This window comes from Zootoca vivipara, chromosome 12 (assembly GCF_965207765.1).
Source record: "Zootoca vivipara chromosome 12, rZooViv2.hap1.1, whole genome shotgun sequence".
Lineage (NCBI taxonomy): Eukaryota > Metazoa > Chordata > Lepidosauria > Squamata > Lacertidae > Zootoca > Zootoca vivipara.
The window spans coordinates 30,989,482-31,012,912 of NC_142595.1; the positions used below are offsets into that span (position 1 = coordinate 30,989,482).

The 23,431-nt window shown below is 42.2% G+C and overlaps 1 protein-coding gene across 4 annotated transcripts; it reads left to right on the forward strand.

Moving 5' to 3' along the window:
- Window positions 1-212: 212 nt before the first annotated feature.
- LOC118095077 (butyrophilin subfamily 3 member A1-like) lies at window positions 213-15,107 on the forward strand. Of its 4 annotated transcripts, none has more exons than XM_035136005.3 (13): window positions 213-416; window positions 2,491-2,581; window positions 3,660-4,016; window positions 4,713-4,997; window positions 7,294-7,392; window positions 7,927-7,953; window positions 10,279-10,305; window positions 10,891-10,917; window positions 11,791-11,817; window positions 12,552-12,578; window positions 13,223-13,243; window positions 13,420-13,446; window positions 14,224-15,107. In XM_035136005.3, the coding sequence occupies exons 2-13, from the start codon at window positions 2,515-2,517 to the stop codon at window positions 14,817-14,819; spliced, it is 1,587 nt and encodes a 528-aa protein (XP_034991896.1). In that variant the 5' UTR covers window positions 213-416; window positions 2,491-2,514; the 3' UTR covers window positions 14,820-15,107. The 4 variants fall into 4 exon arrangements, with proteins under 4 accessions (XP_034991896.1, XP_034991897.1, XP_088512541.1 ...); XM_035136006.3 differs by having other exon boundaries at window positions 213-408; XM_088656415.1 differs by lacking the exon at window positions 2,491-2,581.
- Window positions 15,108-23,431: the final 8,324 nt, after the last annotated feature.

Consider the following 23,431-nt stretch of genomic DNA (forward strand, 5'->3'; position numbering starts at 1 on the left):
AGACTTGTGTGACTGTTGGGCTGTTGTCCTGATGCTAATTGTTGCTGCAGTACTTCAAGGTCTCTGTTCTCCCTTCTTAAGGTTATCTTCTAACCAGACTTGGGGTACAGGGACATTCATATAGGACTGTCCTTTCAAATGAAGCCCTGTAGTCACTGCATTAGCTCGACAAGTATCTGTGGAGCATAGTGTTTCCATGGGACAAGCATAGTGTTTGCACAGGGCACTCCTTTTTCCTTCAGAGGTAGGTGCTGAATGTCACAGCCATTAACTGTAGAGCAAATTGCTGGCAGTTACTTACAGTATCTCAATGCAGAGCAGGAAAATGAAAGTAAATAACTCCCGTAACAAAGGTCTGCCAGAAGCGGGAGCAAGGTACAGGAACTGACGAACAAATCTCACTGTTTGGTAAGAAGGTAGGAAAAAATATTTCCAGAATTACATTTCATTCTTTTAGTTATTGGAATGTGTTTGCTTAATGATGAATTGGTGGTCAGGTGAAAGGAGAAAGGCTTTCCCCTTGCTTCCATTCAGGATATATATAGGATTAGTTTACCCTCGTGTAGAAACTTTCAAGCCACATTTGCAAATATATTTGTGATAGTAAATTTCAGGAACTTCCACGCAAAATGTAAGTTTACAAATAGAAATGTGTGTGTTTGAGAGAAAGATGAATGAAAGCGACTTGCTCATTTCTGCAAAGATCCTTCCTAGCCACATAAGCCTGAATACTCGTCAATGCTTCTTTCATTTGTAATGGACCTGAAATGGCTGCTTCTTTGCCACTCCCATTTTAACTGGCAAGTGATATTTATCCCTTAGTTCTGCCATGGGACGTCTCAGACTTTTTTCCACCAAGTTCCTGGTCTTCTGAGTAGGGGATGTCATTGACCATCTCTCAACTTGAAGGGCTTTTCCTGCTTTTGAAGCTCTTTAGCTAAATATGGATCTCCCATATAGTCATTCATTTCAGTACAGATGCAGAACCAGCCACTTCTAGACCCTTTCCACAAAACCTGTTTTTCACTTTAGAGGATGAAGTTTCCCATTATGGGAATATTTCTTATACCTCAATATGTTGTGTTGCACAAAGCTCTGTATCAACATTTACATGAGGAAAGTGGATCACTGAGTGTTGTGGGACCGACAGAGCAGTAACTGTGTGGCATGCATACATGGTGCTGCACAACACAATTTACCTGCAACTTTTTGAATTCTGTATTGTGGCTCAACAATATTGGAGCAGGGCGTTCAAGATATGTAATACATTGCTTTTATCAGCTCCAAACTGAAATAGGGTAAGAACATAAAATGTATTATATATAAACAAAAGTAAAATCCTATACATGCCTCATTTTCAGATAAGTGTGCCTATAGAATACAGCTTTAGTTGACACATACATTCTGCTGGTGTGGTAAAATGCACAGCTATAATTCCCTTTGTTTTATTTAAAAAAATAATAAATTACAAATATACCTATTTGTGGAGAAAGAGTAGAAGAAAAGACAAAAGGGGACACTGGAGCGAATGAATACTATAAGTAGCAATCTCCTTTTCAACTTCCTTCCAACTCTAGAGGAAAGTGGGGGGAAAGGCTTGCCAGTATCGTTGCCACTTTATTTGTGTACCATTTCCCCACATACTTTGTGCTCGAAGTGATACACATGAAATGCATGACCAGAAAATCATTAACCATATTAACCCATAAGAGCAAGTGAGCCCAGGCCAGAGAGTCCGTATCATTGATTTCTGACAAAACTACCCAATTGACTTGAAAGAATCATTGAGGCAGCCCCTCCCCCATGTCCTAGGGCTACTGTCCTCCTTAAGGAAAATCAGAAACTGGGATGCCCAGGCTAGAGCTCATTGGTGCATCAGCTCCTGATAGGAATTAACAGTGGCCTGAGAAAACTACTGGGACAGCCCCTCATTCACCTTCTCTGGGACAATTAAAGTCCCATCTGCCCTGAGGGATGGCAAGGAAGCCGAGGCCAGGAGCAAATGCCATCAGTTGTCAGTCAACCTGAGAGGTCTCTGCCACTACATTTTTGTTCTACTACAGCATTTTAAAATTGTAAATGACCTAAAGTGCATTGACTTAAAAGTGCTGTATAATAAACGCAATGACTATATTGGTAAAATAAGTTCAAAACAAGATAATCAGAATATCAAAAATACATCATAATAGAAAAATAAACTTCAAAAGTAGCTTGGCTACCGGGAAGAACAAAACAAAACACTGTATTGAATACGGCCCTCTGACCCACTTGTGAAAGAGGATGCAGATTTGCATAATATACACCATTCCTTGTATATATAGCATAAATTAAGTTTTAACAAAGCCAAAGTACATTACATGAAGATTAATGTACAAAAATGCCTATATTTATTTAAATAAAGTAGACAGAACTGTTGACAGTAATTAATAAATGGTGACCAGTGAATCTTGCAATTTTATATTTTATTTCTTCCTTTCAACAATTGTATAGTCCTATTCTTCAGATCTTTGAGCCATGTGTTCCTCATCAACGACTGTTTGCATCTTTATCTTTCTTCAGATCTCCCATGTGCTAATTGCAGGTAGGCACGATACTTTTGTAAAGTTTATTGCAGTGAGCAGTTCACCTCTGAGGTAATACTTATTTAATGAAGGACAATCCACCACTTTCTGAGGGAATCCGTTCCACTGTTTAGCAACTCTTACTGTCTGAAAGTATACCCGTATTTTTCAGAATAGAGTGGGATTATTGCTTTTCAGAACATTATACCTCAGTTGATGCAGCCTAGAATAGCTTTTTTTGTTACTGCATGACAATGTTGACTCATGTTCAGGCCTAGTTTTTCAATCCATTATGGTCAACTTAAGGTTACCAGATGTCCCCGTTTTCTGGAGACAGTCCCTGGATTTGCAAATCAGTCCCCTGACAAAATCCTTCTGTTTAGTAGGAAGTTGAAAAATGTCCCTGGATTCATTGAAAAAAATCTGGTAACCTTAGGTCAACTTGGATCTCAATTGTCTTCAGTGGCATTATCTACCCCACCCAGTTTGGTGTCATCTGCAAATTGGACAAGCATCCTCTCAATTCCTTCATCCAAGTCATTTCTAAAGATATTAAACAACAACAGACCCAGGACTGAACCCTATGGCATCCTCTTTGTCACTTTTTTACAGAATGATGAGGAATTAATAGAAAACACTCTTTGGGTTCGGTTCATCAACACGCTACAAATCCACCTAACACTTACCTCATCCAACCCACGTTTTATCAGCTTACTCACAAGTTTATCATTGTTGAAGGCTTGGCTAAAATCAAGGTACACTACATCCATGGCATTCCCCTGATCCACCAAGCTTGTAACTCTATCAAAAAAAGAAAATGAGACTTGGCAAGACTTGTTTTTTGAGAAAACCATGCTGGATCTTTTATTTCATCATCCTGTTTTTAGGATGTGAAGATAGAGGGCATTTCATATTTAGAGGAGTTGCACAATTAGGGGCAAGGGATTGGATATGCTTAGCAGCAGGAGCTACCATGGTCCTAGCTGTTGGTGATGGGTGCCATATTCTTCCAGCCCCCCAAAAAAGAATTCCACAGAGGAATCACCGCCAGTAGTGGTCTGTTTAAGGTGAACTTTTGGTTTTTTTAATTCCCCAAAGGTCAATATGAAATCATTCCACCCCAAAACCGTATAGTTGGTTTCCTTGGAAAAGAAGTGATCCTGCCATGTCAACTAACAACGTCAAGCATACCAGAAAGCACCAACATCCAGGTCCAGTGGATCTTGGATAAATCCTCAGAAAAAATTGACGTGAAATCTTACTACGGTCGAAACAAGCCAGAAACACAGGATAACAGATACCGAGGTCGAGCTGAGCTTTCCCTTACTGATCTTAATAAAGGGAACATGTCTCTGATTCTGAAGAAAAGCCGTCTGTCTGACCAAGGAAATTACACCTGTATGATCTTCCTTGGAGACTGGTATAATGAGGTGGTGGTTGAGTTGGTGTTGGCAGGTGAGTCTATTCTTATTATTCTTATTATTAGGGTTGTCAAACCTCTGGGGCTGACCTGGAATCTCTAGGTTTGCCTGCCCCCCTCCAGGGTGAAGAAGAGGACTTGAATCTCCAGGTAGGCAAGAGCACCTTTTGGAGGGGACGGGACACGGTTGGTGTGTCTCTGTGTGTGTCTGCCAATTAACCTCCTTCTCCAAGGCTCTGTGGTGGGAGAGAAAGCAGAGGAACAAAAGGAACTGGGCTGGGTTCTAGAGGAGGATGGGGTTAAGAATGTGCATGCACACTTGGCACAAGATGTATGGCTGCAGAAGCAAGAGGAACACATGAAGAATAGCAGCAGCAGCCAAGCCTTGCTGCCTCCACCACCTACACTAACCCCTGGGCCATATTCAGCATTCATTTTCAGAAATACAAGTTGTCTACCTTAAAACTGTAGAACCCAGGTCAGTGACTCAGTCATCCAGACTTCTCCCTCTCTTCTCAGCCATGAGTTCTACTCATAGGACCAATCATTATAGGACCAATACAAGAATATATATGAAATTTTGAATGGTAGCTTGGCACAAAATGTGTACTGTAAGAGCTGACTGTAATAAAGTATCATTCCTGGTGTTTGGTCAGAGTGCAGAAACTCTAGACAGGTTCTATGATATTTGGAACAATGGAAAATTAATATGTGGTGTTCTTCTTGTGCAGCAAAAGGAACAGAGCCCACCATTGCCTTGGTGGGTTATAAAGACTGGGGGATTGGCCTCACCTGCAGCTCCAACGGTTGGTACCCAAAGCCCAAGGCTCTCTGGCTAGACAGTGAAGGGAAAGTCCGAAGTAAACAGTCAGACACTACAATCACAGAGACCAAGGCTGGGAACTTCATTGTTTCCAGTTCCATTACGACAGAATCAGGAATTGACCATGAAGTCTCTTGCAAAATCATCAACGAATTGCTAGGGATGGAGAGTGAATCGAGAATCCTGATCTCTGGTGAGTAGGGGTGAAGCAAAAGAGCCAAGAAGTTCAATGCTTTCAGTGTTTTTTCAGTACAAGTACTATAAGAATTATTTTATTTTCCCCCACCACTCTGGGCGGCTTCCAACAATACCAAAATACATTAAAATATCACAGATTAAAAACTTCCCTAAACAGGGCTGCCTTTAGGTGTTTTCTAAATGTCAGGTAGTTGTTTATCTCTTTGACCTCCGATGGGAGGGCGTTCCACAGGGCGGGCGCCACTACCGAAAAGGCCCTCTGCCTGGTTCCCTGTAGCTTTGCTTCTCGCAGTGAGGGAACCACCAAAAGGCCCTTGGCGCTGGATCTCAGTGTTAAACGATGGGGGTGGAGACACTCCTTCAGGTATATAGGACCGAGGCCGTTTAGGGCCTTAAAGGTCAGCACCAACACTTTGAATTGTGCTCAGAAACGTACTGGAAGCCAATGCAGGTCTTTCAAGACCTGTGTTATGTGGTCTCAGCGGCCACTCCCAGTCACCAGTCTAGCTGCCACATTCTGGATTAATTGCAGTTTCCGGGTCACCTTCAAAGGTAGTCCCACGTAGAGCGCATTGCAGTAGTCCAAGTGGGAGATAACTAGAGCATGCACCACTCTGGTGAGACAGTCTGCGGGCAGGTAGGGTCTCAGCCTGCGTACCAGATGGAGCTGATAGACAGCCGCCCTGGACACAGAATTAACCTGTGGCTGCATGGACAGCTGTGAGTCCAAAATGACTCCCAGGCTGCGCACCTGGTCCTTCAGGGGCACAATGACCCCATTCAGGACCAGGGAGTCCCCCACACCCGCCCGCCTCTGTCCCCCCAAAACAGTACTTCTGTCTTGTCTGGATTCAACCTCAATCTGTTAGCTGCCATCCATCCTCCAACCGCCTCCAGGCACTCACACAGGACCTTCACCACCTTCACTGGTTCTGATTTAAAAGAGAGATAGAGTTGGGTGTCATCCGCATACTGATGAACACCCAGCCCAAACCTATAAGAAGAGAGAGGTTTGGGAAATTTATTCAATTTTGTTGCCTCTGAAGTACACCAGGCTCTTTATTTGAATGGATTATCCAGATTCTCTACAACTGTAGTTCTGCTCAGCAGCATTTCATCAGTTATCATCTGGGGTAATGGCTAAAGTGTCTTCTGGCTTCTATCCCATATACAACAGCAATCTTTATTACGGTCCATAGACCCATCAATTCATTACAAAGCGATACCCAATAAGGACATCCTGCCTTCAGGTTTCAATAACATTTTGTTCAAACCTAGAGTTGGGATCATTGATTCTTGCAACCACCAATAGGAACTTCGCCGCTGCTAATGTTCTATCATTTGACCGGTCTTCCAATAGGAACTTGATATAATACTCCTCCGATTTTCCTGGGATCAGAGCTAGCAAGGGTGAAATCAATTCAGCCCTAGCTTGCTTGAACTTCACACAGTGCAGCATAATATGTTTTGTAGAGTCTGTGTCTTGGGCACACGAGCACAGTATTTCCTGGTAGGGGACTCCTCTCATCCTACCCTCCAGCACTGCAGAGGGGAAAACGTTTAATCTGGCTTTTGTGAATAACCTTCGGTAGTCTGGTACAGTCAGGTTTTTAATGTAAGCTGTTAACTTAAAAACATGCCCATATTGTACTCCTACTGCCAACAGACTGCAGACTGCATGTGATCGATGTCGCAGGTCACTGTGTGTATTATCCCAAAGTCTTTGCTTTAAGGTCTTTAGGGCACCTTCATAGCCCAGGTAATAAGAGTTGGGTGGGTGACAGGCCAATAGCAGTGACTTTTCTAGCCATGGTTTTCTGCCAATTGCTGACATATTCCTCATTGGTCAAGTGTTTATATAATCCCACCCCAAGTCCAAATACTGCAACCTTGAGCCAATGTGTTAGTGCAGCCCACCATGCTTTTGTTGAAATTGGGCATTCACCCATTTCTAGCAGGAGTATGGAATTTTGGACACAATTGGGCACCTGAAGCAAAGATCGTAAAAATTTTGCTTGAAAGCCGTCCAGCTTAGGCAGGTCCCCATTATGCCAGACATTTGCAGTGTACACTATTCAGCGGAGAGGCAGACAGGTCACAGTTGAAACCCCACCCCCACCCCATTGGCACAACTTCGCTCAGTTCTGCCAATCCCTCCCAAAATGGGAAGTTCAGGAGAGTTTGGGGCAATGAAGGTGAGTGGCAAAATCAGACTCTATTTGGGTTAGTTTTGCAACTTGAAACTGGTTGGGTTAGTTTTGCTGTAACTGAGATTTTAATGTGTGTTTCAGATGCCCTTTATCCTACCACATCCCCTTGGCTAGCACCCTTCCTAATCATTCTGTTGATTTTCATCTGCCTTCTTGTTGGTGCTGGGTACAAAGTGAGACGTAAGTATTTTAAATCTGTCATTTTCATAATCTCATTTAACTGTAGATGTGAACTGTTACAGAAACCTTCAGGTTTTTGTACCTATGTTTATAAAAATGAGTGGTGTGTAGAACTAAAATGTTGGTGAATTTTCATGAAGAAAAAATGCAGAATATTGCAAACTAAACTTAAGATTTAAAATGAGAAATGGAGAGAAACCAAAATTCGTGGATTTATTCATTGCTATTGGCAGGTCATGTAAATAAAGCAGAATTTGCTTGTCCTTTTTAAGGGGCATGACCCACAGACTAAGGCACACCCGCTGAAGGGGCTGTTGGCCTGGCAAAGGCCAGACTCAGGGACTCATACCAGGCTTCACTAATCAAGAATCTTCCTACCGTCTGACAGTGACACATGCTGGTATCCCTCAGGTTCAATCTCAAGAGTCTTTGGCAAGAATAATCAGTGGCATTCATTTGTGATTCTCCCACCCACCCAATCCTAATATGGTTATAAACAGTCCGATTTTAATAATTTGCTATACTTTGTTTCAGAGAGTTATCAGAAGTTATCTCAATGTGGTAAGTAATTGACAATGGCATATTTTATACATATCATTTATGTAAAGGACAGAGAGTTCACTGCAATGTTATCGGGAGAGGTATAAAGGATCATAATCAAATTCCCTGGCATGACTATTTTCTTTTTCTTGAATGAAAGCAAATTCCACCTCTACAGAGGATCAAGCCTTATTCAACTATGGCTAACCATGGAAAGTTCTGTTATTCAACTTTTCTGGGGTTTCATTTGCCTTTTTAAATGTTTATTTGTTGATTTAAAATTGTAATCATATATTCTGTGAATTAGTTATATTCACACTTTTGCTATCAGATCTTGTGATGAAGGGCAGTCAAATTACATTTTAAGTATTGGAGATGTCTCTAAGTGATTGATAATTAAATGTAGATCATACCCTCCAACATTTCTCCAATGATGTCCCATTCCATAATGATAATTTTACTATTTATACCCCACACATCTTACTGGGTTTCCCCAGCCACTCTGGCCAGCTCCCAACATACATAAACACAATAAAACACTAAACACTTTTTTTAAATAAAAAAACTTCCCTATACGGCAGGCATGTCCAACAGGTAGACCATGATCTACCGGTAGATTACTGGATGTCTGTGGTAGATCACTGGTAGATCACTGGCTTCCCCCAAAGAAGCTGAACAACTGTGGCTCCCCTAAAAAAAAAGCTCAACATTTTACCTCCTCCCTGAAAAAACTCAACTTTGACCCGAACCCCCCCAAAATGGGCCTTCCTCATTCCTAAAAAAACTTCAACAACTTTAACCTGAACCCCAAAAAAGGGGGTAGATCACTGCCACTTTTTAAACTCTGTGAGTAGATCGCAGTCTCTTGGGAGCTGGCCACCCCTGCTATACGGGATTGCCTTCAGATAACTTGGGAGTCAAATAACTCCATTGTTGTTGTTTAGTCGTGTCCAACTCTTCGTGACCCCATGGACCATAGCATGCCAGGCAATCCTGTCTTCCACTGCCTCCCGCAGTTTGGTCAAACTCATGTTCGTAGCTTCGAGAACACTGTCCATTGTCCAACCATCTCGTCCTCTGTCGTCCCCTTCTCCTAGTGCCCTCAATCTTTCCCAGCATCAGGGTCTTTTCCAGGGAGTCTTCTCTTCTTATGAGGTGGCCAAAGTATTGGAGCCTCAGCTTCACGATCTGTCATTCCAGTGAGCACTCAGGGCTGATTTCCTTAAGAATGGATAGGTTTGATCTTCTTGCAGTCTATGGGACTCTCAAGAGTCTCCTCCAGCACCATAATTCAAAAGCATCAATTCTTCGGCGATCAGCCTTCTTTATGGTCCAGCTCTCACTTCCATACATCACTACTGGGAAAACCATAGCTTTAACTCCATACCCTCTAACATTTCTCCATTGAAAATAGGGACATCCTAAGGAAAAGTGGGACATTCTGGAATCAAATCAGAAACTGGGATGGCTTCTCTAAATCAGGGACGTCCTTGGAAAACAGGAACACTTGGAGGGTCTGGTAGATGAAGTCATGCTCAGACATCGTCTTCCTGCTGAGATCAGTAGGATCAATTGAAATAAGATCATTGATTATAGTGCGTCTACTTTGATTACTAATTGTTAGATACAACCAAGAAGTGGGGAAATCCACAATGGCTATAATTAATTGCTGGTTGTTTTGGGGAGAAGCATTAAATTCTTGTTTTCTGTTTCTGAAACAGAAAACTTTAAATATTGGCATTGGAATCCCTGATGACCTTGGTGGCTAGGAGTGCCTTTTATCACCTTGGGCTGGTGCCACAGCTAGAATCATTCCTGAACTGTGATAGCCTGACCACAATAGTTCAATCATTGGAAATGCCAAGAGCCTTGTAATTCAATCTATGCAGGACTTCTGTGGTTGATCTGGAACCTGCAGTCAGTGCAGAATGCTGCAATACTGGCTGCACCGGCTGCAACTTTGTTACTAAGCTAAGTTGAAGGTATTACTATTAGTATGTACAGCCATTAACGATTTGGAACCACTTTACATGTCAAGTTGAATGTTTCAGTCGGCAGAACTTGCACTTTTGCAGGTGCCACAAACTTCTTTATTTCAGCAAGTCTCCCCAAATATATATTTAGTTTTCTATGCTCTGTTTCATTGATATTTATCTTCTGTATACTTTTTAATCAGTCTTGTGGGTTTTAACTGAGTTTAGCTGAGTTTTACTAATACTTTCAGTGTGTACATCACTTTAAAAGCTTTATGATTGTGGTCTACGGATCTTTCTAAATAGATACAGTGCAGCATATAATGTTTAGTAAATGAATGAATAATGTTGCAATGCATCTTGTTTTCTGCAGAAAAGAAGAAGAACGAAACACAAGCTGGTAAATGCCTCTAAGAGAGATGCACATCTTCTATAGTACTGTTCCATAATTGTTTATAGTTTTAGCATATGCCTCCCCCTATCAGTATTGTTTTCAGGGTGACTAGGAGTAACACTTTTTTTAACCACAATAAATGAGTAAACCACAGATTTTTTAAATTAGTTTTATTTATTATTTATACCCGCCCATCTGGCTGGGTTTTCCACTCCGGGGAATATATAAATGCACTTATTACCTGGCATAACTTAATATGCTGAGATAGCTATATGAGTGGATGGTCATACAGTAGCCCTGGTGACTAAAATTAATCAAAGCAGAGGTTGGGTTGGGTTGGGTTGAGCAGAGAAGGAATAATCCTGCCATATCCTCAAAATGACAAGCTAATGTTTTATATGCCATAACTTGTATTATTAATAGTAGTTGTGTTGGCAATCATAGCTAACAGGCAGAGTAGTAGAAGGGACTCTCCCCGCATAAGATACCCCTTTGGCTATATTGGTGGAAGTAAATCCGTGATTAATACTTACATGTATGTATAGAGTGTGTATGACTAACTGTGGAACATTTTGATATCACTGTTTTCAGACCGAAATAATCTAACCGAAGCAATAGGTAAGATGAGATTATTTCCCTTTTCTCAAGTTCCCTTTTATATATAGGCAGGATTTCTTCTATACTTGCAAGATTTCAAAAGCCCAACTTTCTGCAGTATAGGTTCATCAATTCATCTCCTGTCTAGGCATTTCATATTGCTATGAAGTTTTACTCCTGGAACCATGTTCAAATTGTCAACTGCAAGAGGCATTTCAAACTGGAGGCATCCCATAATGCTGACAACTTGGAGTTGGGCTGCTAAGGGTCTTCCAGATATATCAAAAAAGGAAAAGTTGAACTTGACCCATTAGCTAGAGAAGAGAAATCCAAGAAGAAGAAGATATGTAACCACGTTTATATGTTGGGGGGATAAAAAGAGGGAGAATAGTATATGTATTCTTCTGTTTTAACGTGTGCCTTATAATGTACAGTACCAGAAATTCAAGTGGTAAAACATTGTTGGGCAAACCCTGCCACTGTCTATATATGGTCACAACTCACTTAAATACCCTTGTTGTTTTACAGTCATATATGAAAGCAGCATATAAGAGAGAAGTACTTCTGGGAAAAGAAATCTTCCAAATTATGGACAAATAGGTTTAGGATTTTTTTTCTGTGGGGCACAAACTAAATTAAAAGGAATTTGCTTCCCTGTCGCTGGTTTTAAGAGCAACGATTTTATTATTAAAATAGCACACATCATACAGGTATCCATAGGAAAGTACTGTAACCTGCACAATTGCAGGAGGACAGAGGCTATGAAATTACGATGAATGGAAGATGGGCTGCCTCAGGCTAGTGTTCTGCTCAAATTGCACCAAGTATCCCAGGAACTGAATGAAAAGCTGTGTACATGTGTGCTAAGATTTACTCTTTCATTTATTGTTGTAGAAACTGAGAAACGCACAGGACAAGCAAGTGAGTATCCTTTTAATGAATAACTAGCCACAAAGTGCCTGTAGTCTTTGATAAACTGCAAGTTTTTTTCCTGCACTTATGTGAACCATTCTTACCAGCTCCTTGATACACAGCAGGCACTGAGAGAACCCTTGGGATTTGTTTTCTTCCAGATCTCCAGACAGGCATTTGGGAGCAAGGGTCAGATGTACATTTCAAAATGACTCTATGAAAATAGAGACAAGGCACCTATTTTTATAACCCAAGAAAATATTTAATAAAAATTATTTAAAAAATAGAAAATGAAATAAACAAATCCATGTTCCTAGTAGAATAAAGAGCATGGGGAACAGGCCCACCTAATGACTGCTAAATAAATAACTTTGCTGGATGTTGTGCTGATGAATCATTTATTGTTCTTGGGGCAGTGAAATAACCCATTATCATAAAAGTTTGCATGTGATAATAGCAGTTTTCAGTATATACATAGGAGAGACATGGCTGCAGTGGGGAAGAAGGGGATGAACACCCAGCAGTGGGGAGCAGCAGGGGGTGGATGCCTGGCGGTGGCAAGGAACAAGGGGTCACGGAGGGTCACGGGGAGCAGCACTGTGGGTTTTGCATCTATCATCTACTGAAAGCAACGTATGACCTATATGGATTTTCAGTTGTGTAGCTTGACCTCACATCTTAGTCATTCGCTTCTTCTATTTTCTTAACTCTTCATTGTACTAATTCAAGTCATTCTTTTATAGGTGTTTCTGAACTAGAACACCGTTTTGGTAAGGCAAAACTTGATGTATGGATTTGGAGGCAGGGATTGGGAATTGAATTAACAGGGAAGGAGTAGGACAGTGACATCCATTTTGGTATGAGAAAGTACTGTATTTTGCAATTATATAATAGTATTATGAGTTTACCCTGCAATATATTTTTCTTAGGTTGGATCCAGACTAAGTTAGTTGCACTTGGTCCACCTTTACATCAATGGGACAAATAGGTCCCTGTGACTAATTTCTTACTTTAATTTCAATAGGACCTAAGTGTGACCAAGGTCACACCTGCAGCATACATTGAAAGCAATATTATACCATTTTATCAGGAATGGCTTCCCCAAAGCATATTGGAACTGTTATTTGTTAAGGGTGCTGGGAGTTGTGAGGAAACCACTATTCCTCTCACAGAGTTGCACTTTCCAGAGATTGATGGTTAAAGCACTGTGGGAATTGTAGCTCTATAAGGCGATTAGGTGTCTCCTAACAGCTCTCAGCATTCTTAACAAACTGCAGTTCTCAAGATGCTTTAGAGGTAGTCATAGTATAATAATGTTATAAATATAAGTTGAGGATGTGGACTAAGTTTGTCATGATGCAACCCCATATATTTTGACAATGATATCACTAATTGGAATATTCTTTCAATTCAGGTCATCTCACCAATGAGCTGGGTAAGGCAGATTACTTTTGATGAGGCAATGATTGTTCTGTACTGAAGTATTGTTTTCTAGTATTTTAATTGGGTTTAAATCACTTTATTCAATTCTGAAAAATTCTGGGCTGTTCACTTATTTCATAGATGTTTGCCTGTTCTCTATGACTGATCAATTTTCTCTTCTGTTTGTAGAGGCTAGAAAAGCTCAGGAATGCGCAGGTAAGGAAACTGTCATGATTAGGCTTAATGCATGGATGTGCATAGATGACTCAAATGTCATCACTCAGTGACTTTTCACTTGTGGTCCTTTTTCATATGAAAACATCACAGACAGAGGTGAAGCTAGATGCCCCAACACCCAGAGAGGTGCACATGCTGTGATTCAGGGATGACACTCGGGGGGGGGGACCGCACCCCCCGCACCCCCCTTCCTCCACCAGTGATCACAGTAGCAATGGATTGATTCAATTTGTGCTTTCATAGTTTGAATTAATTTTAACGCAACCAGAATTCAACATCGGGAGGTCTAAAACTGCCCTATCCTTGCTCTAGTTGTATGTATTTGCATAGCTGACATGCATACAGACCAGGGAGAAACTGAGCTAACTGATTCCTTTAGGACTGTACTTTGCATGTGGCTGTCTGTATAGAAAAGTCCGCACTTGAGCTCTTTCTCAGGTGTATTATTTATTTATCCCAAAAGAGCCCAGGGCAGAAAACAGATCCACAATGTAAAAACAAAACAAAAACATTCTGAAACAGGGGAAGGGGTGATCACGACTCCTCTACAGCCATGTCTTCTCATTGTACTGAGTTTCTACACAAGTGTGTTGGCATTTCTATATAGACAAACCAATTAAGTTTCTATATCCAAGTTGAGCAGTAAGAATAATTGGTCAGCTATGAGATAAAATGTGTTTGCTACAGCAGATTGAGGCATCTACTGCTCCAGAACTAAAAATTGTTTCCTTTTGCTCTGTGATTGCTTCCTTATAGTTGCTGTCACTTTGGATTCATATTATAAACATCCAGATATCAGCATCAGTGGGGATAAAGAAAGAACCAGCCTTCAAACTCTCACCCCAGGGGAAGGAGCAACTGTTCTGGGAACTCGAATTTTTGTGGGGAAAGAAGGTTATGCTGCTGGGAAACACTACTGGGAGGTGGATGTGGGAGAGAGGTTGGACTGGGAGCTGGGGGTGCTGACTCAGGCTGAAAGGGACAAATTCAGAGAGAAAAAGGCTGTTAAGTCCTTTAAGGAAGGCCGCTGGGCTCTGAGAAGCAGCCAAGGAAAATTCTTTTCCGGTCCATGTGAGAAAATGATTGAAAAGAAGCCACATCAGTCTTATTCAGTGATTGGTTTGTTACTGGATCAAGAAAAAGGGGAAATCTCATTTTATAACACCAGTAATCCCATATTCCTTCTGGATTCTATCCCCATTAAATTCACTGACAAATTGTACCCATTTTTAGATTATGGCAGTGCTTCAGAAAACAGTGACCCAAAGCCATCAGAGAAAAGCAATGCTTCAGAAAACAGTGGTCCCAAGTCATTAAAGAAAAGCTTTTCAAACTTTTTCAAGAAACCCTGATAAAAGAAGAGTTCTCGGGGAAGAACTGTTGGCATGAAATGTCCAGGTTTCACAAGGAGGGTAGAATAATGGAAACAGTAATGGACATACTAGCACGATTGAACTGATGGATATTTTGCTTTGCTTTTGCCATTTCTTTTTCTTTCATTTCTTTTTAAACATTGCTACGGATATACATTTATGGCATCAACTCAGCCACCATACTGTACAGTATATTTTCCTTCATTTTTGTGTATGAGCCTTTCTCATATTTGTAAATAAATTTAAAATAAAAAATACTAAAAAAAAGAGTTTGTTGGGAATTTAATGCTAATAGTAGGGTCCTCACCCCCTCCCATGCACACACTGGTTCAAGTGAAAGCTTTTATGTCCTAGAGTTCATGTGCAAAGCAGGCAGCAGAGTCAAGATTGTAATGGGACGATCTGTGTTTAAGGAAGAGTGGAGAAAAGGAAGGAAGAATGTGAAAGGGGAAAGAGAGTGAATGTGAAAATGGGGGGACAAAAGGGGTTGCAAAAAATGAGGGAATGGGGGACATGGGAAAAGGGTCAAAGATTAAAGCAGGGGTATGCAGCAGCCTGAAGAAGAGGAGGGGATGATGTCTTTAGAACTGAGCAGGAGGTAAAAAGAGTGTTGTGAGATATACATGCTTGTACACCACACACATCAACCCAGTGCACAGGTCCAAGAGGATTAGGACCTTTTGTGTGGAGTCAATATGTGAATAGCATTCTCAGTTAAACAAAAAAACAAAAACCTGTCACACTAGGAAGTAGGGAAATATTGGTTTATTACATGGAAATGAAAAGCGACAATGTAGATTGATGTAGTACAGACACCTTTATCCTAAAGAGCAAAGAGAGTCCCTAAGTAGTCAATGAGTGCAGTTGTGTGCCACAGACTCCCACGAAAAAGAAAGGAAAAGTGAGGGGTACATCTGATCAAGAAGCAAGCAGAACACAAACTGAGGGATCTGAGATCTATGCCTTTGGAAAAAGTTAAGTTCTCCCCTTCAAGGCAACAGTGTCTCTCACCCATTCCTTGGCTTGTGGTGAGGAAAAGTGTGTGGTTCAAAAATTCACTTTTGAAACAGGATTTCATTGTCTGTGTGAATTCCGGTTCCTGCTTATAGGATGGTGACAATTAAACTTTCTGGTAAATACAAGGATTTGTGTGCTGATCTTTACTGTAACTGTTAAGGGTCAGGTATTTGCTATACCTTCCAGATCATGTCTTAGATAGGAGCTTGTACCAGCATTACAGATAGTTCATGAGAAGTATACTTTATGTTAAACTCATGCTAGCTGCACTAATGTCATAATCCATTGGTTTTCAACCAGTGTGCCATCTATAGGTTGGAATACTTTTGTTATTTTAATCTAGAGGGGAGAAAGTGTTTTGGAAATTGAAAAGTCAAATTGATTTTGGTAGGGAGGAGCACTGCATGCAACTGGAAGCAAGTGTTCCACAAACATTGTAAAACCTTGGTGTGCTTAGCATGTTGACATGGGATACACAAATTCAAAAAGAAGTCTTGTGGTAAGCTTTATATATAGAATCATTCATCTGAAATTCATACTTGGGCCCACTTAAACGGACTGTCTTCCTCTGTCCATATATGTGCAAAAATATTTGTTTATTTGTTTATTTATTTATTTCAATGGGACTGTGCACACTAAATAAGTACTGTAGAAGCCCTACTGTGATGAAAACAAGAAGGTTAAAAATTGCAGGCCTGGCAACTCAAAATGTTATCAGTTGCCACTGATTGTAACTTTTTGTATTTAATTCTAAGTATCTGATTATAATTTAGATAGATGTCGGTAACAATGCAGAGGAGGGGAAGTGCAATATACTCCGTTGTTCTTTCTTGCTCCCTTATCCAAGCAGTCATCTGTACGGTGTGGCTGGCAACCTCTCCACCATTCCCGGATGTTGATATGCACTCTATGAGTGAAGAAATTGTACTTGAATGTAATGAAGGGGCACCTATTCTGTTTTATTGTGTGCTTGGGTACCTGGGTTTCCTGGCCATTGTCAGTTTGGTAGTGGCTTTCCTAGCCAGGAAACTGCCTGACAACTTCAATGAGGCCAAATTTATCACTTTCAGCATGTTGGTGTTTTGCAGTGTTTGGCTGTCCTTTGTTCCCTCTTACTTGAGCACCAAAGGGAAATGCATGGTGGCTGTGGAGATCTTCTCCATCTTAGGTTCCAGTGTTGGGCTGCTGGGCTGCATCTTCTTCCCCAAATGCTATATTATTGTCATGAAGCCAGAGTTGAATAACAGGGAACAGCTAATGAAGAGACCAAGTAAAAGCACTTAAGTGTCTGGAACTTCTGCTTCAGGCTGTAGGCTGCAGGCTTGCAAAGGCATCAATAAAAGTTTTAAAATCCACATGAGAGTTGATGCACAGAATTATTAAACCACGGGTTGGAACCTGCAGCCCATAGCCTGAATCCAGCACACCAACCAGCTGTCAATGGCCCATCAGCCCCCAGAAAAATTGGGCACCTCTTTCTATCTTTGCAATGGCTCTTCTTTCCCAGGCATAGCTAAAAGGTATTCCATTTTACTATTAAAGAGAAACAACAATGAACATCCAAAATGTTATTGACCCTTGACTTTGCCGTTTAGGAGCTCTCCTTCCTGAAATGCCCTTTAACACACAATGTAAAATCTATGCAATAACAATTGTAAAATGAAAATGCAATGTCAGGTTTAGCACTTCTCCCACACAAGACACGACACGTTGGCAGTTTGACCAGTTGAGGTCTATTTATCAAGAACAGGCTTTGAGCAATCCAAGCTTCCCACAACTCATACCTCACTGTCGGAGTCAGTTGACTCAGCTGGCTTCCGGTCCCTTCCAAGGCCAGATATACACCAAGCTCACCCCCACTTCCTGCTGGTCTTCCTTTCTTCTAATCGTTTGCTTCACCTCCTACTTCTTGGAGACTCGGGTGCAGCCAATTCCCCCTCCTCTGGAGTTGAATTAAAGCCCCTACTCATAGCTGTCAAGTTCTCCCTTTCTTTAAGGGAAATTCCCTTATGCTGAATAGGCTTTCTCACAAGAAAGGGAAAACTTGACAGCTATGCAACGAAAGACCCTTACTTCCGTCTTATTTATTCTACCTCTCACTTAATGCAAGAACTAACAGGGATGATCTGGGGTAAACCGATCCTCCCCCTATTGTTCCTTTTAGCCTATCCTGTATTCCCTCATGCATTCGAGGGTTTTATTCTTTTTCTTCTCCTTTTATACAAAAGAGAGTCCTCTTCCAGCGCAAACGTGGCCAGGTACCTTTTAAAGTTCAGGGCTATATCTGAGGCTATGCCTTGTGTCCACAGTATAGGGAGTTCTGCCTCTAGAAATCCCTTTCTGTAAAAGCTTGCCTCTCCTCTGAGGTAACTTTATGACACCCTGGGTCTGTCTGTCTGCCTGGCTCGCCCTCTTGGTGCACCCCAAAGATACAAACTAACCGTTCCCCTCTCAAAGGAAGTGTTGTCTTTTTAATGGATGAATTCCTGAATGAGTTTTCATGTACCTTGGCTGGGAAAATAACACAGAAGATTTTCTAATTGGCACTTTAACACTGGAAATTGTATTGCTCAAGAACGTAATGGTTGCTTTAAGGTTTCCTTTGCACAAGCTTAGTTTCAACAGTCATAACTTTGTTACTCGTGTACTAGATAACCTATCGACTACCTAGCCTAAACATACTCTCCTAGACCTTCTTTTCAACCACCCTCACACTCCCGCTCCTCAGCACCCTCTCAACTGACAAAACGGCTGACCCTTCTCCTTAAACATTCAACCATTCCCCTCCCCTCATGGAATGTCCAGTCAGTCGACACGGAGTTTGAGTTAACCCTTGATGGGTTGGGTTGATAAGGCTATACCAAACAGCGTAAAAACGTCACACCCCTACTACCACCTGCCTCCTGCTCCTTCATCTCTGTGCTGCTGCGAAAATTTACAGGCAGTAATCCAGAGCAAGAAGGGCTTATCTCACTTTTGTGGTGTGAATGAATCAAGTTCCTGTTTTCCTCTGCCTCTTCCTCCCCCTCTGCAGAGTCCTCTCTGCTGGCCATGTCTCTGACATGTATATAAATAAATAAATAAATAAATAAATAAATAAATAAATAAATAACAATTCATGCATTATTGTTGTGGGTTGAACTGTAGATTTCTTGTAAATAATAAAAAAAGATATATAAAATTATTGAAGTCCCCCCCCCCACTACATCTGTGTACTAAGCACTTTCTTCTTTTGGTTGTCTAAATATGTTTTGATATCTAGCTACAGAACATTTAAAAATGTTGACCTGCACAGTCACATAACTCTTAAATGGGACTGCAAAGACCGCAAAGAATAAAGGCTTTTTAAAATTTTTAAAAAATGGACTACTTTTACTTCCAGTGTGGAACCCTCAAATCTTGCAAATATTTTTGCACACAGAGAGGGAGAGACCTCAACCTTAATCTGAGGTAGCTATTTGAAGTTATATATATATATATATATATATATATATATATATATATGGAATCACAACAATCGAACACATTTGCTCGTGGTTATTTATGCTATGTGTTTTTAAGATGGAGGTTAATAGATCCATATATAAATACCTTAGTCCTTGGAATATTCTCCTGCCTGAAATAATTTAGAAAGTCCTTGTCTGAGAAACAGTGATCAAAATTTTTCATGGAGTTTTTTGGGTCCCTGCACTAGCATTTTTTCAAGTGTGTGTGTGTGTGTGTGTGTGTTTCTTAGACAAGGACTTTCTAAATCATATACAAAAGAAGCTGGTACGGCATTAAGTTAAACTGGGATAAAGTACACTCATTTCCTTCTTCCTAAATTTCCTTCTCCCATCATAAAATTGGGAGAGGAATTCAATCACCTTACATTTAAAGGTATTTTATAACCATCTGTCCCAGAAGACAATCGAAGGGTGTGCCTTCAGAGGTGAGGTCAACCCGCTGGAAAGTTACAGCGCCTGCTGTGGCTGTTGAGACTGACATGGGAGACACGTGTTTTGTTGCAGCTGGGGCAGATGAAGGCGTCCAGTTGTGCCAGAAGCACCTTTGCTGTTCCTGTTAGCCTGAGGCTGTGTTGAAGACGAGAGCAGGCAGGGGGGGGGGGGCTGGCACGCATCCTGGGGGCGGGACGTACTGCCTGCGGGGCGTACTGCCTGCCGGGATCACGCTGCCGGGGGCAGTGCACTCCAGTGCCCACACCCCATGCTACACCCATCCTGGCTACACCCATGCTTGTGTGGCAGTGCATACTCAGCCCAGCAAATCCTGCTGGCATCCCTGGTTGAATGTCCCTTCTCAGTGAAACTTGACTAGCACCAGATCTTCTAACTCTTAGATCCCAGGTGAAAACCAGGGCCGTCTCTAGGCCGGGGTCCGGTGGCGCGGGGCACCAGGGCGCCAGGCCACCAGGGGCGCCACTGCGCCCGCTGAGAGGCACTGCGGAGGCCGCTCCAGGCGCACCGGATGCAGCCCTAGGCGCGCCTCTCAGCTGTTCAGGCCGCTCTCCAGAGGCGCGCAGGCCTGGGGCCGCCTCCGCCGCGTGCAGGGGAGTTGCAAGAGGGGACAGCCAGGCTGGATGGCGCAGAGTGCTGGCCCTCCAGGCGGCAGCCGCACTGCACCCGACCGGCTGACCACCGCACCAGGAAACGGGGCGGCGCCAGAGGTATCCGTTGCGCCAGGGCGCCAGGCATGCATAAGACGGCCCTGGTGAAAACGTTGTTTTCTCAAGCATATAATGGAAAGGGGGCATAACGATGGCAGAACCATATTTTTCTCCCTGGAAGAGAAGGCAGTTGTGGCCTTATTTAGAACACCCAGACTTCCAACCTGCTTGGACCACCTATTACAAGTCTGTGTGTATGCTGAGGTGAGGGAGAAAATATTAGGCATTAAAACACAGCTTGGATTTATCTTGTAAAACTATGTTTTTAAAAGAATCTTTGGAAATTCTGCCAAGTCCACCTGAGAAAGCACCACTGAAGAAGTTGAGACTCTTCCATCCAATGCCACATGGAGTTTTCTTTCAATTTCATCATAATCCCGTTCAATTTATGTAGCTGTTAAGAGTTCCTCTTTCAAGAACTGTTATATAGCCTTTAGGTCATGTTCAGATGCATAAGAAGAGCATTGCTGGATCAAACCAAAGGCCTTTCTAGCCTAGCTTTCTGTTCTCACTGTGTCCAACCACAATATACATGTTGGAAGCCCACAAGCTGCACCAGAGAGTAAGAGCAGATACCCTTCTCTGCAGACATAGTGACCAAATTACAGGCAGAGATGAGTCTGGATAGTACCGGTATGTGTTTGCGCAAGCTATTTAAAAAATCATTAAGGTAACAGGTTAAACAGTACGTTAACAAAAACCTCAAAGGAAGAGAAAAAATGAGCAAATGTCCCAAAATAAATGTTATGCTGTCGCAATGTGGTCAGTTCTACAATCAGCCTAAAATACATTCTGAAGTTGTTGTTGTTGTTTAGTCGTTTAGTCGTGTCTGACTCTTCGTGACCTCATGGACCATAGCACGCCAGGCACATTCTGAAGTATTATTATTTTTTACTGTTCCCCTTCTGAGGATTTTGCCAACACAGCTTTCATACTTTCTCTTAATCAATGTAACTAGTGAGATTTAGGTATTGTTATTATTACTATTAGGGACCCAGGTGGCGCTGTGGGTTAAACCACTGAGCCTAGGGCTCGAATCCCTGTGAGCTCCTGTTGCTCGGTCCCAGCTCCTGCCAACCTAGCAGTTCGAAAGCACGTCAAAATGCAAGTAGATAAATAGGAACCGCTACAGCGGGAAGGTAAACGGCATTTCCATGTGCTGCTCTGGTTCGCCAGAAGTGGCTTAGTCATGCTGGCCACATGACCTGGAAGCTGTACGCCGGCTCCCTCGGCCAATAATGCGAGATGAGCGTGCAACCCCAGAGTCAGTCACGACTGGACCTAATGGTCAGGGGTCCCTTTACCTTTATAATTACTATTAATTATTTATTCGATTAATATACTGCCCTTTATCTAAAGATCCCGAGGTGGTGTACAACATTAAAACATTAAAAATACATTACAGAACATCAATGATAAAAACATAGTAAAAAGCACAGTGACAGGCAGCCTGAAATGAGAAACTACCTGACAGACAGGTATGCTTCCGATTAAAATCTGGCTGGGAAAGCTGCTCCTTCCATCCCAGTCAGACTCCTCCTGCAGGTCTTGCTGTTTAGGGACGTTCCTGTTACAGGTGCATGGAGGCACATAGTCTTGAAGTGCTTCATGATGGACCAGCAAGGCTTTGGCTCCAAGCTCACGCTTGATAGTTGCCCATTTGTACATATGGCCCATCATGGCCCTCATGGCTTATTTGGCCAATAGGCCACGTTTATCTGTTGGTTAATCAGGATTCCTCAGCACTGATGCAGCTTCAGTTTGAGGCAGTGTTGCCCCAGGCCCTACATCACCAGACGATGTGACTATTTGGAATGCATTCATTCCCTATTGGAACCATGGCTGTGGCTTGATGGGCATCCCTACAGATCGTATCAAGGACATCAAGAGAAGGCGTTCCAGTGTTTACAAGTTAAATGTTAGGTGCACTCTGGTAACTCTCTCCTTTCTTTAGACAGATTTGGGCCAGTTGCCAGAGGCTGCCAGAGTTACACTATGAGAGCAATCCCTCTTGTTCTGTGTGCAATGGAGGACTGCATTATCGGCTGTTGGTATGCAGTTACTTCTTCCCACCCGTATTACTTTCCAGTGTGTAACTAGGAGAAGCATGCTTTGAGGAGAGCTGCTGCCCACATTTTCTCACCTTGAGGAGCCTGGGTTCTTCCCCCACATCTTACACATTCATTTGGGTGAGAATTATTTCATCCAATGGACAGGAATAAACATCCTAGCAAGTTACGAAGGATCTTTGCTGGATCCCTACCTTCTTTCCTTGATTTGCTCTGAGTCCTTGGAGCCTTGTGTGTGGTGAGAGGCACACCTACCAATCAAGGTCAATAGGGCCCACAGGAAGATGAATTGCCTCTTTAAGGACTTTGTTTGGGGAACATTCCTCAGGGGAGGATCCACGTTGATTTCCCCCAGCATTTTTCAGGATGATGGCATCCAACCTGTCCTAGGCAGGCTGTGGCTTATTTCTAGAGGATCTGCAGAGAGCTGTTTTTTGAGTTGTATTTATGGAAGACGTAAACTGGATGGAGTGATGGGGTAATTAGATGTGGTCGTATTGGGTTAAAGGCACTCTTGGCCAGTCTACACTTTTCTGGTGTCATTGGTGGTGCTCTTATTATTGGCATGCATGCTGAGGTGAACATCAGGGCAGGGGGGCCACAGGACACAGGGCATGTTTACATACAGAAGGTGCTCGGAGCAAGGCTTCCTTCCAATCTTTTCTACCACCAGCGATGCCTGCAAACATGCTCCCATGAATAAGGAAGGTCTTGAACCCTCCAAATTAGGGATCTGCCCTGCCTGGACTGCATGTTTTTTGTTCGTTTGCTTCTTTTGCAGAGGCTCTCTGCAGCAGTTGTCATTTTCTTTCTCCACTTAAAACATTGCACTTGCAAAC

Coding starts and splice junctions, on each gene's coding strand:
- LOC118095077 (XM_035136005.3), top strand. CDS start 2,515: ATGTGTTCCTCATCAACGACTGTTTGCATCTTTATCTTTCTTCAGATC. Junction 7,954..10,278: donor TCAGAAGTTATCTCAATGTG/GTAAGTAATTGA, acceptor TGTTTTCTGCAG/AAAAGAAGAAGAACGAAACA. Junction 11,818..12,551: donor GAAACGCACAGGACAAGCAA/GTGAGTATCCTT, acceptor ATTCTTTTATAG/GTGTTTCTGAACTAGAACAC.